Source organism: Metopolophium dirhodum, chromosome 1 (genome assembly GCF_019925205.1).
Source record: "Metopolophium dirhodum isolate CAU chromosome 1, ASM1992520v1, whole genome shotgun sequence".
In the NCBI taxonomy this organism is placed as follows: Eukaryota; Metazoa; Arthropoda; class Insecta; order Hemiptera; family Aphididae; genus Metopolophium; species Metopolophium dirhodum.
Window position 1 is genome coordinate 136891911 of NC_083560.1, and position 16071 is coordinate 136907981.

The 16071-nt window shown below is 29.2% G+C and overlaps 3 protein-coding genes across 3 annotated transcripts; 1 reads left to right on the top strand and 2 right to left on the bottom strand.

Annotated features, from left to right (window-relative positions):
- Positions 1 to 6444: 6444 nt before the first annotated feature.
- Positions 6445 to 6924, bottom strand: LOC132932597 (uncharacterized). Its single transcript, XM_060998973.1, has one exon. The coding sequence runs from the start codon at positions 6922 to 6924 to the stop codon at positions 6445 to 6447; it is 480 nt and encodes a 159-aa protein (XP_060854956.1).
- A 2797-nt stretch (positions 6925 to 9721) lies between these two features.
- Positions 9722 to 11871, top strand: LOC132932598 (zinc finger MYM-type protein 1-like). The gene is made up of 6 exons (XM_060998974.1): positions 9722 to 9733; positions 9805 to 9879; positions 10544 to 10849; positions 10913 to 11033; positions 11100 to 11337; positions 11406 to 11871. The coding sequence occupies exons 1-6, from the start codon at positions 9722 to 9724 to the stop codon at positions 11869 to 11871; spliced, it is 1218 nt and encodes a 405-aa protein (XP_060854957.1).
- Positions 11872 to 13044: 1173 nt separating this feature from the next.
- On the bottom strand, positions 13045 to 15634 carry LOC132935835 (uncharacterized). The gene is made up of 2 exons (XM_061002466.1): positions 15471 to 15634; positions 13045 to 15383 (listed from the first exon to the last, which is right to left on the bottom strand). Exons 1-2 carry the CDS (start codon positions 15585 to 15587, stop codon positions 13275 to 13277), a joined length of 2226 nt encoding a protein of 741 aa, XP_060858449.1. The 5' UTR covers positions 15588 to 15634; the 3' UTR covers positions 13045 to 13274.
- Between the last annotated feature and the right edge of the window lie 437 nt (positions 15635 to 16071).

Below are 16071 nucleotides of genomic sequence, written 5' to 3' on the forward strand. Positions count from 1 at the left end.
AGAGAAACCGTTCGTCCATCTGAAGTCTAACCTCCGAAAAACATGAAAACGGTTCCAAACTCAAACATAATGTTAGACCCATGGTTACCCGTAGTGATGTGCCACTAGGAATATTCCCCAGCCTCTCGAGAAATATCCTTAAAAAAAAAAAAAAAAATTGAGTGGGAATAGAATGACAGTCTATACTACTGTATTACTCTGTACTAGAGTAACAGTATTAATTAGTATGTTTTGTTCACATTAATTGGCTAAACTGCTTTGTTGACCAACATAATATTGATAAGCAATATATTAGATTATAATTGATTATAGAATAATTTACATAGTTTTATACTTTTAATTTCTGTTACCATAGTACTGTAAGTTAATTTTTTGTTTCACACTTCACAAACTTCTTAACATTTGTGTTACAATTTGTTGTGTTTAAATCTAGTGTATATTGTGTTAGTACCTATATAAAGTTCGTTATTTGTTTGTTGCTTATCAAATTTTTTGTTGAAATTGTTGGTCATATTACCTAGAAAAAACTGTAAAAGGCAAAAAGATATTTGAATGCTGTTATTGCAAATTTCAATATTCTTGTAAAAATGCCACTAAAATGACCATGCATTTAATACTAATAATATTATAATTATAAAAGTATTAATTAAGGGTACTGTTTTGCTATTATTTTAAAGTGATTTAAACAAAGAGACTGAAGTCTAGTTATATTTTTATTTTATTTGTTACATTTATTAGTAAAAAGTTATTTAGTAGTTATGTTTATTTTTAAAACCTAATTAAATACAAAGTAGTAATTTGGATACTTTATTAATTGTTTTCTAATTTTGATCATAAGTTCATAATATTGTTATTTTAAAAGTATTAATTAAGATTTAAGAGTACTGTTTCTTTTTATTTTTATTAATAATGAATTTTAATGAATTTTTATTGTTTCTTAACAGTGATACTAACTGCTGTAAATTAGATGTAATAATATTAACTGAAACCTGGCATAATGTAGAATACTGTAATTTTAAGATTCCTGGACATAGACTGTCTTTCTCGAGTATTAAAAGAAACCAAAATGATGGTATAATTGTATTTACCAGAACACAATTATGTATAGAATCAGTTGAATACAAACATACTGTGGCTAATCTTATGAAACTAAATTTTGTAATAAATAATACTCCATTTACCATTTTATGTGTATACAGGTCCCCCTCAAGTGACATCAATGAATTTTTGCCCATCTTAGATAACATTCTAAAAGACGAAATAAATAATAAAGGCTATCAAATTATAATTGGTGATATGAATATAAACATTGTGGGTCCGAATTTCACTAATAACGAATATCTTGATAAGATATCACAATATGGATACGAATCATTTATTAATGTGTTTACTAGAACACCGCTAGGTAGCAAACATTCTTGTTTAGACCATATTTTTGTCAAAAGTAATAATAACATTAACGTTAACGGTAAAATTGAGGCTGGTGTGATTCAAACTAGTATTACGGACCACTTCTCAACAGTTATAGGTATTCAAATACATAACCAGAATCAACAAAAAAGTAATAACGTATATAAGACAATAAATTACTGCGATCTGAATGAAATATTAAAAAAATACAATTGGAATAAAGTGTATATTAATAACAATGTTAATGAATGCTACAATGTTTTTATTAATATGGTTGATAGTGCTATAAGTATGACCTCAATAACTAAAACAGCCAATTCAAAAAACAAATGTCTAAAAGAATGGATGACACCTGGCTTGCTTTGCTCTCTACGTAATAAACAAAAACTATCCTTAAAAGTTCATAAACACCCAAGTAATCACAAATTACGTGCACACTACATACTTTATAAAAATAAATTTTCAATAATTTTAAGATTAGCTAAAAACAATCATTACATAAATAAATTCAAAGAGGTTTCATATAGCCCAAAATTAACATTTAAACTGATTAATGATGTAGCTAATACAAATTGCAAAATTAAAAATTATGAGGAAATACATTCAATATTTTTTGGTAATGAAAATATCAATTCATCTTTAAACCCAATTAGGGTTTCCAATATTTTTAATAAGTATTTTACAACCATTGGGAGTAACCTTGGAGGCTTGATAAATAAATCGAATTTTCATTATGATGAACCAAATACAACTGAATCTTTTGATACAATTTTTAATGAAAAAGTCAGTGTCGACGAAGTTTTATTAATTATCAACAATTTAAAAGATAAGACAGCAGCTGGACATGATGGCATATCAGTTAAAACACTAAAACTCATAGCAAAAAATATCTCAGTACCATTAACCCATATTTATAACTTAAGCATATCGGAAGGTACATTTCCAGATATATTTAAACTAGCCATTATAAAACCATTATATAAAAGTGGTGATCGAACAAGTATTAGTAACTATAGACCTATCTCAATGATCAGTAATTTCGCCAAAATACTTGAAAAGGTAATAAAAAGTAGGTTAATACAATTTTTAGAAAAAAACAATATTCTGTCTAAAAACCAGTTCGGTTTCAGACCTAAATTAGGTACTGAAAATGCGTTATATAATGCGACATCATTTATATATAATGCACTTGATAACAGTAAAAAAGCAACAGGAATTTTTCTGGACCTGGCTAAAGCTTTTGACACGGTGGATCATGCTGAACTTATCAATTTACTTCCTAATTTTGGTATAAAAAAATCAAGTTTTAAATGGTTCAAGAGTTATCTAGACAAAAGAAAACAAAAAGTAAAAATCAATGGCATTTTAGGGGATGAAATGTTAATTACTTGTGGAGTACCTCAAGGGAGTGTTTTGGGTCCTACTTTGTTTATATTATATATAAATAGTATATGTGATCTTGATATCAATGGACAAGTCGTAACGTATGCAGATGATACTTGTTTACTTTTTTCTGGTGATACTTGGGATAACGTTCGAACAAAAGCTACACTCAGTTTCAAAAAAGTATTAGGTTACTTGAATCAAAGAAAACTTACAATTAATTATAAGAAAACAAATTTTATTAATTTCTTTATTCATAAGGATGAAAATAATTTTGATCATTTAAAAATACACAATTGTGGAAATGAACCTTGTGGTGAGTTAATTTGTCAAAGTATTTTCAGAGTGTCGTGCACTAGATATCTAGGATTAATAATCGATAATAACTTGAGATGGAATCTACACGTGAGTAATATTGTGTCACGACTACGAACAGTGTCTTTCAAATTTTATAAATTAAGGAATTTTTTACCAGTTCATACTTTAAGAATAATTTATCTTGCCTTATATCAAGCAATATTACAATACGGCCTGTTGGTCTGGGGAGGTACAGCCAAAAACGCACTACAGCCACTAATAATACAACAAAGATTAATAATTAGGATCTGTCTGAGTAAGATAAGCCTAGAAAGATCAACAATAGAAAACTTTAAACTATTCAATGTTCTATCACTAGAAAAACTTTACAAAAAAATAGCTATATTTTTCATAGTTAAAAACTATTATCAATGGGTGGACGTCGTTAACATTAATGAAAAAAGAGGAAATAGAGCATACAATGCTAAGATACCTTATACTAAAAAATCTTTTGGGCAAAAATTTGTTAATTATCTTAGTCCCACATATTTCAACTCACTGCCAATTAATATTAAAATAAGTATATACGATAACTCCAGGAATCTTAAAAAGTCGAATCTCAAAAAATTAATTTTCAACTGGTTAGAAACTCATTTAGACTAGTGTTTACTGTTAATGTATATTAAAATTCATGTATTTGTTTATTTATTTATATTTTTATCAATTATTGTATTAATTACTAGATTTTGTAACTCTCTACCATCACCACAAGCTTGCTTACAGGTGGTAGATAGATTCATCTTATTATTATATTATTGTAAATTTGCTCTTTTTGAGCTATGTATAATTTATTATAATAAATGAATTTAAAAAAAAAAAAAAAAAAAAATAATGATACTGAAGTACCTAATGTAATATATAAATATATATTGTTCATTACATGTATAAGTAAAAGTTATTCAGTATTTCAGTATGTTTATTTTTATTTTTTAACCTAAAATAAAAGTTGGATAGTTAATTTTGTGATCATTGTACACATTTTAATTAAAAAATGAAATTATGGTTACTTAGTAACATTTTTTTAAATAATAAAAATCCAAACTAAAATAATATCAGTAAAGAACTGTAATTTGGATCATTTACAGCCATAAGTTTAATTTAAAACTGAAAATTATGATCAATATTTAAAAACTTATTATATTCCCAGGAATTTGCCCATCACTAGTTACCCGTATTATGAAAACGGTTACCGGAACATAGGCGGGATACGCTACGCGGGGTCGGCTTGTTTACCATTCTCTATTTCAACCATGTTTGGTACCAAACTGATAACAAAAGCCATGATAATAATAGAAAATGTTGATATCTTAATCTTTGTTTTTTTTTTTACAAAATCGTATTGTCATATTGTATGATAAAATTTTTTTTTTCTTAATCATGTAAAAACACAACATTTAACATGTATGAAATACGAATCATTTGGGGGGAGGAGGGTCCGGACTCCTTAGACCCCCCCCCCCCCCCCCCCCGTTATATAAAATATATCTGTTCCGGTTGAAAACAGTGAAGATATAAATTGTTCCGCTTCCACCAGTTCCACCGTTGTTAAGGTTTGTCAAACTATCAAAATGTTTAATAAATTATTATTATTATATTATGAACTATATTAAACTATATTTTTAAATTTTTTTTAGGAAAATATATCTGTTCAGGTTAAAAACAGTGAAGATATAAATTGTTCTGCTTCCACCAGTTCCACCGTTGTTAAGGTTTGTCAAACTATCAAAATGTTTAAAGGTGGGTAGGCCAGAGCATTTAGCTGTAATGTAACTGTAATGCTCAAGTGTGTACGGTGTTACTGTAACATTCGTACGTGCTCGGCTCGCGACGCCGTCGATCCACCAGAGTGTCGGTATTTTGACGAACATCAAAGGAATGTTACATTACGACGCGACGCTAGTGTGTACGGTAAACTAGTTGCTCGCATCGAATCGCCCTGATCGCTGATCCTCATATCAGTACTTTTACTTGACTCAATTAAATTTTACCAATAAGTGTTTTATTTAAATCAATTAATTTGAAATGAATTGGACTAACGAAAAAGTGTTAGATCTCATTGAATGCTACAAAAATAAACCGGTACTATGGTTCCCAAAGGACCCAAAGTATTACAACAAATTTGCGAAATCCGATGCGTGGGATGATTTGGCCAAAGAAATGAAAATTACACCAGATGAATGTAGGAAAAAAATAACCAGCCTTAATGCATCATTTCGACGAGAAAAAATGAAGATGAAAAATAGTCAGAGAACTGGCACAGGTAATTATAAAACAATTTTTATAAATATTAAAATAATCAGGGATTGAATTTGAAAAAATATTTCGTTTTCGTTATTTAGAATCAAAACGTTATAACATTTTGTGTTAATCGTTGCTTAAAATTAAAATGTTTTGAAACTTTGATGTTAATAACAATTAACACGTTATCAAACTTTATTGTTTAACAGTATTTAAAATTAAAAATGTACTTTTATATGGGCTTATTCACACACGGCAATGAGACGCACGTTTGGTCGCGTTCGAACGCGCATGTTTAATTTTGAACGTTCCTCAACTAGTATTAAAAATACTTTCCCAATGTATTTTCCATTAATTTTAGTTTTTAATAACACACGGGCGATTCGGACGCCGCAATCGCACGTGTTCATTCATAATTTGTGACATTGACTTTGTAGTAGTTACCTCCGTGCAAATTATTTACATTTATAATTCAACAATATATAATTAATTTAAAATACAATTAACATGAAAAGTTCGATAAATTTGACAACTCTTCTGGGTAGCTACATAGAGTTGCAATTTATAATATATTTTTATTATATTTTTATACAAGGAACAGACGAAGTTTATGAGAGCACATGGTTCGCATTCAAACATTTTGCCTTTATTATGGATAAGGACAATCCACGACCTACATTAGATACTGTAAGTAAAAACTATAAATGTATGAATGTATTATGTTTATTAAATGTATAATCAATATGTATAATAATTATAAATAAAAATTAATAAAACACACTATATGTAGGTACTAGTAAAAAAATAAAATAAAATTATGCGTAGTCACTTTGCCACGAAACCGCCCCTTCATTTACAAAATAATTTGCAATTTCGTTTCGAAGTTCTTTTACATCCAACGCCGATCTACGAGGCATATTCCGGATTGGTAATAAAGACGTCATGTTGTTGTTTTCTGATCTCCAATTTCCTTCAGTTATCTGTCCACCAACTTCTCTGTCAAATGTGCCACTCGGGGTATAAATGTTCACGGAATTCATACTTTTCCGTAAAAAGTTATGGAGGTGTGCTACAGCCATCACTATAACCTCTGCTTTTTCGGGTTCCAATAGGCTTACGTAAAACACGAAACACCGAAGATGAAATTCCGACAACACGGCGGGCCCTGCATAAGCGATAGTTGAAATTTCTTTTAACAGAACCTTTGGGATGTAAACCCGAAAACACTTTCATGACATGTTCATTCAGTGGAAATGCCTCATCACCAAGTACAAAATATGGCAGTGGTATTTCTCTTCCCGGTAATGGTATTGGGGCTGGTATATTCAACGAGTTATTTTCCATTTTTTTATATAACTCACAATTTTTGAAAACTCTGCCATCCGAAATTCTACCCTGACATCCGGCATTTACGTAAATGAAGTTATAGTTGGAATCAACGAGTGCAAATAATACAATGCTAAAATTTCCTTTGTAATTAAAATACTCACTTCCACTATTAAATGGAGCTTGTAGGACTACATGTTTTCCGTCCATTGCTCCTAAACAATGGGGAAAATTCCAACGATCTTCGTAACCTCCTGAAATAGCTAACCAGCCTTCAGATGTCGTAGGTATCTAAATTTTTAAATAATAATATATTATATTTGTATAAAAATTATCACAATTTAGAAGAAAATATTAATTATGGGTACTCGAATTTTATTTTTCAAATTTTTTATTGTTTAAATTTTATTTATTATCACTGCGTTTGAAGTTCAAATATTAGTTTATTTGTTGGGTAAAAATTCTTGAAAATTGAATAGAAGGCTCCTAATATATTGTTTCAAAGTAAGATGAAAAATATTAAAAATCAGCAGTCACAATTTTTTTTTTATAAGCATTTAAAGTTTGAATTTCGACAAAATTTATCAAAACCTCGAAATTTATTAATCATTGTAAATAAAAAATTATAAAATGTTCAGTATTTATAACTAATGGCTGAAAATTTAAAACAAAGATTTTCATAAATAGTTCATACTGTAACCAAAAAATCTAAAAAATATATAAATGCAGTTATTTTTACTGTTATTTTAAATTCAAATTTGGACAAAATTTCATATTAAAACCAAGAATAATGATTTTAGTTATTTTGTTGTAATTTAAAAATATTATTTGTTGGTATATGAAACTTTTAGAGTATATTGTTATATTTTATAAACACGCAATGACATTTTCAAATGTAATTTTTTTGGGGAAAATGAATTTAACCAACTGTATTAAATACTAATAAATACTATTATTCACAATAATATCATCAAACTTAGTAAGATATTATAGACTGACTGACCGTCTTCGCTCAGAATCGTTTTTCTTATAAAATTGTATTATATCATTAGATTGAAATTTAACACAATCCATTACAGTAACTCAATTGTAACCCACTGTACAGCTGAGTAGATATATATGTATAAAATCAATATTTATATTCAATTAATTTTTTTTGTATACTTAAGGTCGTCGAAGAACAAGTTGAAATTGAAAATCAGAATAAAGAACCCGAAGTCGATGTGTTACAATCCACTGAAAACCTAAATGATTCAGTGATTTTCAATACTCCATCATCTCATCCAAAAAAAAAAGAAAAAAACAGATGATGATATTATGCTTGACCAGGCATTTTCAATTTTAACTGCTGCGGCAAAACCGGTAGAAGAAACGGAATGTAGTGCGTATGGAAAATACATAGAAACTAAGCTACAAAGTTTTTCCCCACAAACAAGAAATGCTGTTCAACATGAGTTCGGTAACATCATTTTTAAAGCTTGCCAGGGGTTTTATGAATATAACTAACCTGCTAATAATATAAATCAAATCCATCCTCTTCATATGTCACTTTCTAACTACAATCCTAGCCCTATACCTTCTACTTATATTCCTAGTCCTTCGTCTTCTAACTACAATCCTAGCCCTATACCTTCTACTTACAATCCTAGTTCCTCGTCTTCTACATACAATCCTGACTCTATACCTCCTACTTACAGTCCTAGTCCTTCGTCTTCTACATACAATCCTAGCCCTCCGCCTCCTGCTTATAATACTAACACTTCCCCCACTCTTAATGCCTATGATCTTAATTAAAATTAAACAAAATTTTAAGCAGTTAGATTAAAATGTAATTGTTTTTTTTTTTATTATAATAAGTGTAAAATACATTTATTAACATTTGTTATTATTATTTTTTTTAAATTTATTAATATTATAATTAATAGTTAAAAAACAGAAAAAGGGACTTAAATCGTCAATATTATTATTTTTATATATTATTAAAATTACAATTGTTATTATATTTTTATAAGAAGGACGAATTATCAATATTATTATTATTATTAGGTATTTGTTTTAATATTTTATTATTAAACCATCATTATAATAATAACAATTACCTATTATTATTATTAATATTAAGCAAAAAAGGGACTTGAGTCATCAATATTATTGTTATTTGTTTTTATAAGTATTTGACATTTGTTATTTTATTTCTTTGTTATTATTTTACTATCATTATAATAATTATTATTATTAATAAGCAAAAAAAGGACTTGTATTATCATTTTTATTTGTATTATTAAACAGGAATAATTTATTTATATTTGATTTGTTTTTAAATTATGTTCGAAACTTTAAAAAGTGTATATAATTCAAAATGTTCATAGAACATGCATAGTTGTATATTTTCTTTTAAAGCTTCCACAATTGCTTGGCATACTTCGGGAACAATCTGTCCAATAACTTGTTTTGACATTTTAAACAGGTACTGCAAACTTTGATAGGAATCACCAGTTGCCAAAAATCGTAGCGTAACAGCTAATCTTTCTTTCACAGGAACGGCTTTTCGGAAATTCGTATCTTTTTTGGAGATTTTTTCACCGATCAAATTTATTAGATATTCAAAATCAATTGACGACATTCTAATGAAGTTTCTGTACTGTCCACTTATTTCCTGTTCCTGAAGACAATTTAATAAATATGATCCACTGCATATGTCCCTAGACTTCATTAAATTTGTTTGCCACCATCTTCTTTCACTTTTTTTTTATTTTTTCGTTTTTTTAAAATAGAATGAATTAAAATAAATGATGCGCTAGCGACTTGTAAATTTCTCACAGAAGACATTGTACACGATGTGAACTAACTCGAGAACAAACTGTGAATAACTGATGGATAGACCGGCGAACAACCAAATAGGTACACGGTAGCGCTCGACTCTATCGTACACACGGATCGTGTAACGTTGTAACATTGTAACATTGTAACATTCAGGTGAGCACGAACTCTGTTACATTACGGCTAAATGCTCCGGTGTGTACCCACCTTAATAAATTATTATTATTATATTATGAACTATATTAAACTATATTTTTAAATTTTTTTTAGGAAAATATATCTGTTCAGGTTAAAAACAGAGAAGATATAAATTGTTCTGCTTCCACCAGTTCCACCGTTGTTAAGGTTTGTCAAACTATTACAATTTTTAGTATCTAGAAATTATTAATGTTTTATGTAATATTATGTTTCTGTTGCATCTGTGTGCATAATATTTATCTATTTTTTTTTATTTATTTGTTATAATAAACAGGCTTGTGCCTAATAGTTAAATAGTACAAACGTATTAACAATATACATATAAAAATAACATCTAATAACAGTAACTACTAACAACTAATAAATAAAATAATACAGTAAACTCTCGTTATGCAAAATCTCAAGGGGGATAGAAAAAAGTTAGAGATATCGAGTATTATTAAAAAATTTAAAATAAATGAAATACGATATGTATATGAATAATAAATAATATGAATGCCTAAAATACATAGTTTGAATACTTAAAATACTGAAATAATTGAAATGACTGAATATATTATTTTTTTTTTAAATATCTGTCATTAAATTTTGCTTAATATTACTTGTTGTCTATTTCCACATGAAAAACTTCTGTCATCTAAATTAAGATGATCAGCTACAAAATTCCATTTATCATCAGAAATAGTAGTTGAAAACCGGCTTTTGTGAAGCAATTTATTCGAGATAACGAAAAACGATTCATTTTATATCGAGTTATCGAGAGCAAAATACTATTTAGGGTAATAGTAGTTTCAAGGGGAATTCAACGTAGTTTCAATCAGAAGCATTGTATACATTAGATATAAACTACCCTAGTCTGAACCATGGGAATTTTCTTGAACTACTAAAATTTACTGCTAGTCGTGATTCAATTTTAAACGAATACTTGAAATTAGCGATTGACCAAAGCAAAAAGCGTAAAACAAAACTGGATAGTCAGTCAAAAATATTCAAAGGAAGAGGAAACTTAGTAACTTTACTATCCAAAACTACAGTAAACAAGGTGATTGATGCAATACTTTTGTGTATGAGAAAAATTATTAGAACTGAATTGGCTGACAAGCAGTTTAGCATTCAAGTAAAATATAAACTTATAGTCTTTTCACTATACATGTTATACATTAATTTCTTATATTTTCAGGTTGACAGTACTCAAGACATTGGAGCGGAAGATCAAGCGCTTTTTCTTAGATATGTGGTAAATAGTGAAATTAAGGAACGGTTGTTTTCAGTTTTAAAGGTTAACGATTCTTCTGGAAAGGGTTATTTTGAAATTCTTAAAAAATGTTTTAATGATCATGGTATTGACTTTAAAAAAATAATTGGAGAATCATTTGATGGAGCAGCCAACATGCGTGGTGAATCTAATGGTCTCCGTGCGCACATACAAAAAGAAAATCCAAAAAGTGTATATGTTTGGTGTTATGCTCATACATTAAATTTATGTATTTGTGACACATGTTCAAATATAGCTGCTATAAATTTGTCTGGACTGCTTAATCGGCTGTCAACATTCTTTTCAGAATCATATAAACGTATGGATATATGGAAGAAAAAACAAGAACAGTATAGCACTTAGGTCATCTTAAGTTAAAGAAACTCCAAAAAATTGGTAATACTCGTTGGTGGTCTAGAGAAAAGGCTTTAAAATGGAAATTTAAAGGAGATGACAATTTATATGCTACAGTTATCAGTGCTCTGGATTATGTTGTGACCTGTGGTACATTTGATTCAAAAACCTCTTCAGAAGCCATATCTTTGAGGGATAAACTATGCGAATTCCAAATCATATTAACTGCTCACCTTTTTTTAAACATATTTTCCACAGTTGGTCTTACTTCAACATATTTACAATCATCCAACTTGAATTTACTGTCTGCCTGGGAAATGGTTGAAAAAACGATTAAACATATTTCTACAATAAATTTTGAAGATATTTTTAATGAAGCAGAACAGTTTTCAGAACAAATGAATAATAGTTTAGAGGATCTTAAACTGTCTGAAAATGTAATTGTTGAGTGTGAATTACCTCAACCTCGTATTAGATCAAAAAACGAATTGCCGATGAACTGTGTAGAGATGAAACTCCACTTAATGTGAAAGATAAATATCGTGTTGAAGTGTTTAGATGCATAATAGACCGATTGCAGAATGATTTCACAGAAAGATTTTCTCATAATAAAATATTAATTACAGATATGCAATATTTACTCCCCAAACATTTTGAGGATGTTAAAGAAGGCTTACCAGGTACTGCACTGAAAAAATTATCTGAACTTGCATCAATAGACCACTTAAAATTAGTTACTGAGCTTCGTCATTTCACAACTATTTACGATGATGTTGTTGGACCTTTGAACATGAAAACGAAACGTATATACAGTGAAGTTGAAAATGGTGAAAATATTCAAAATTATGACAATTTTTTGAAAATTGTCATTTTGTACACTCGATTATAATTTTTACTTAACACATATTATACAATTAAGAACTACAATGACAAAAAGTACAATAATGTATAAAGAACCAACCTAAATAGTAACTATTGTGATTTCTTTAATTTTTATTTTTATTAAATAATATTGTACAGCTGCGCACGTTTTGGTCGTCGTCTGACCGACCAAACACGCACACGCTATTTTATATATTTATCTTTTGTTTATTATATACATGTATTTGTGTACGCGGAACGACCTGTCGACGGTCGTCGACTATTAGACGTTAATCGTTAACATTCGTTATCGACAGGTAGTAGTCCCAACCAGTGTTGCCAGATTATGAAATTGTAGCGATCGTACAGTCTTATCAAAAAGTTCGTTTTTTCTCGTTCAAAACCGTACAACCAAGTTCGTTTTTCTGGTTCAAAACCGTACACAAAAATTTAACTTAGATCTCGCAAAATCGAAAATAGTTCTGATTTTAGAATTTAAATTAAGTCTTTTATTTTTTGGTAAAAAAACATATTTTATAATAATTATGTTTATTATAACATGATTATAAATCTATAAAACAAAATAAATTAATAGTATTATCTTCCTTGATAAAAAAAAAACATATTTTATAATCATCGAGGTATATAAACTATATTATATACCTCAATGTTTATAATAACTATGTTTTTATAACATGATTATAATTAATGTATAAAACAGAATAAATTAATAGTATTATCTTCCTTGATAAAAAAAAAAACAAATTTTATAATAACTATGTTTTTATAACATGATTATAAATGTATAAAACAAAACAAATTAATAGTATTATCTTCCTTGATAAAAAAAAAACAAATTTTATAATAACTATGTTTTTTATAACATGATTATAAATGTATAAAACAAAACAAATTAAAAGTATTATCTTCCTTGATAAAAAAAAACATATTTTATAATAACTATGTTTTTATAACATGATTATAAATGTATAAAACAAAACAATTTTAAATTAACAGTCTTTTCTTTTTTGGTGAAAAAACATTTTTTATAATAAAGATTTTAAATAATAATTCAGTCTTCTAGAAAAAAGTCTTCAAAGGTATCAGTCTTATTTGTTGTTGGGTACAATGTAGATGATGTCATACTGTCTACCATTGTTTTAGTTGGTTGAAATGTAATGCAGTTCCCATTTTCTTTTTTAATGCATTCACTAGCTATAACTGTAGAAGCTACCGTTTTAACAATCAATCTATTTCTAGATTTTGTTTTAATACAATTAATTTTACTAAAAACTCGTTCACAGCTAGCATTAGAGTGAGGCAGACAAAATGCATTCAAAGCAAATGTAGCAAGTTCTTTGAATTGACCTGATTCCAAATCAAGTATTAATGACCAAAATTTATCAGGCTGATTTTCTAATTTAATATTTTCTGGTAAAGCCACTAATGGTAATGTTCGCCATTCATCATCAATAAGTTGAATTTGATCTTGATTCACCATTCTAGGCAGTAGTTGTGTAAGGCATAACACAGATGGATATTCAATCCTAGTTTTTGAAGAAAGAGCTACCTTTGGTGTTAACAAATTTAATAATCGTAAAATTGGGTTAGAAAAATCATAACGTTTTTTTATTTGTACACAGCTAACTTTCAGAAAATCAACACATCTAGAAATAAATTCTTTTAGCAAATCTGGCCTTTGTACTATAGCTGGGGTTTTTGTATGAGTAAGGACTTTAACTCCTAAATAAACTTCTGAAGGACTCATAAATTTACTTTGATCGGCAGGATTCAATGTAGCTAATGGAGTTTGGAGAACATAGTCCCTTTTCATGTAACATAGTAATAATTCCTTGTAAACTAATTCCATTTTTTCATTTAAATTATTCAATACCACTTGCTCAGTTTGGAAATACTGGTTTAATGCACTAAATTTTGGCAACACCCATTCCAAGAAAAAAAAATACATTTTTGTAAAAGGGTCATTCAGCTGGGTATAAATATTTTCTGCAGCAACAAGTTTTTCTGAAAACCACTTTTCATTAAAATATGAATGTAAAGCCATCCACTGTTCCAAAATACGCTGGACAACAGCAAATAGCGACAACCACCTCGTCTGAGATGGGTGCAGCAATTTATGTACAGAAATATTGAAAAAGTTTTGAAATTCTATATATTGGCTCTGTCGCTTACTACTGTGGCTGAAAAAATTAAATACATTCCGAGCAAAATCTTCAATTCTTCGGGGCAAGGACTTGCATGCTTCACTGCAGCATAAATGAAGAGAATGACAAATACATTTCATTACGAAGATTCCCGGGAATGTGATTTTCAGCCGGCTTGAAACAGAATTTTTAGACCCCATCATTGTCGAACAGCCATCAGAACCAAATCCAACAATGTTTTTTACATCAACATTATGATTTTCAAATGACTGAATACATTTACTAAACAGATTTTCTGAAGTTGCTCCTTTATCAACTGTCTCTGGTTCTTTTACATCAAAGACCTGTACTAAGTCCCAAAACCTTGTAACAATAATCTTGGACTCTGTATCAAAAAACCGTACTACAGTACACATGGTAGATATACAAGCAACATCGGTTGACTCATCAATCATAATTGAAAATTTACTTTTATTCAGTTTTAGACTTAACATTTCTTTTTCCACAGGCGCAATTACATTTGTAATAATGTTTGTAGCTTTAGTTCGTTTCAATTTCATTTCTTTACAAATTTTAGAGTCTGGGAAAATTTCTTTTAATAAGGGCTCTAAATGGTTGATTAATGAAAATGCTACATTATGTTCAGCTAAAAGAGCAGACAATTTAATTTCTGCGGTTTTGACAGAATTATTTAAAGGATTAGATTTCGCCATAACTTGAAAATTTAACATAATATTTTTAAAGTGAGACGAACTTTTTAGTGACTTTATATGATTCGAACTGTTACAATGTTTTTTAATGCAACTCAGTTCAGAAACAAAACTCACGTTGCACATGATACATTTAGCCTTAAAGGGATTATCCCTTTCAGGTTTAAGCCAACCTTTAAATTCCTTATTGCTCTCCCATTCTTCTCTATATTTTTGCTTTCTGTGTTTTTCTTTTTCATGTTTGGAAAGTTCATTCCTTAGAGATCTTTTCTTTTTTGGTGTCGACGGTCCTTCTTCTTCAAACACCTATTGTAAATAATTTGGTTAGGAGTATTTTATCTCAAATATATTACATAAATAATTAATCAAATTACTAATAAAATCTAAACAAACCTCTGGCGTATCTTCTATGTCCGACATTGTAAATAGAAAATATAAAGACGCAACACCAACAAAGATATAAAATATTGTATTCTTATCAAGAACAATAAAAAATACAAGGTAAATCATGATTTAAGATATTATATCTTATCAGTTATCATAATATAATATAATATGTTCATATATTTATATATTTATATGTGCTTCAAATTGTTTACTCGGTCGAGATGGGCATGGCCCCATCCATAGCGTATGATTAGCATAGATCTAAATAAATGTCAATGGTCTGTTGAAATTTGTAAGATCGTACATTTATGTACGGTCCTCAAAGTAAGATCGTAGATCGTACTTTGCTCTAAATTACCGTATAAGTACGATCCAAACCGTACATCTGGCAACACTGACCACGGTCCGGCAAAAGCTGCTCCCGTCGCGGTTGTCGGTCGCGTTCTCGCTGACGTCGATAGAGACGCCGCAGTCGTTGCGATAACGACCGCAACATACTCCCCCCTGAGTCCATGAGACGCGCCCGAGCAACCTAGTCCACGGGGAGGATGACCGGGTCCCCGGGCGTCACCTCCGTGGCCTGAATCCACCGCTCCACCGCGGCCAG

What these genes read in the sequence shown, in the direction of transcription:
- LOC132935835 (XM_061002466.1), bottom strand. Translation starts at nt 15,587, where the DNA reads ATGATTTACCTTGTATTTTTTATTGTTCTTGATAAGAATACAATATTT. An exon ending in ACATAGAAGATACGCCAGAG is followed by an intron (nt 15,384 to 15,470) that starts GTTTGTTTAGAT and finishes TATTTACAATAG; the next exon opens with GTGTTTGAAGAAGAAGGACC.
- LOC132932598 (XM_060998974.1), top strand. An exon ending in ACAAGCAGTTTAGCATTCAA is followed by an intron (nt 10,850 to 10,912) that starts GTAAAATATAAA and finishes TTATATTTTCAG; the next exon opens with GTTGACAGTACTCAAGACAT. An exon ending in TGGAAGAAAAAACAAGAACA is followed by an intron (nt 11,338 to 11,405) that starts GTATAGCACTTA and finishes TTGGTGGTCTAG; the next exon opens with AGAAAAGGCTTTAAAATGGA.
- LOC132932597 (XM_060998973.1), bottom strand. Translation starts at nt 6,924, where the DNA reads ATGGACGGAAAACATGTAGTCCTACAAGCTCCATTTAATAGTGGAAGT.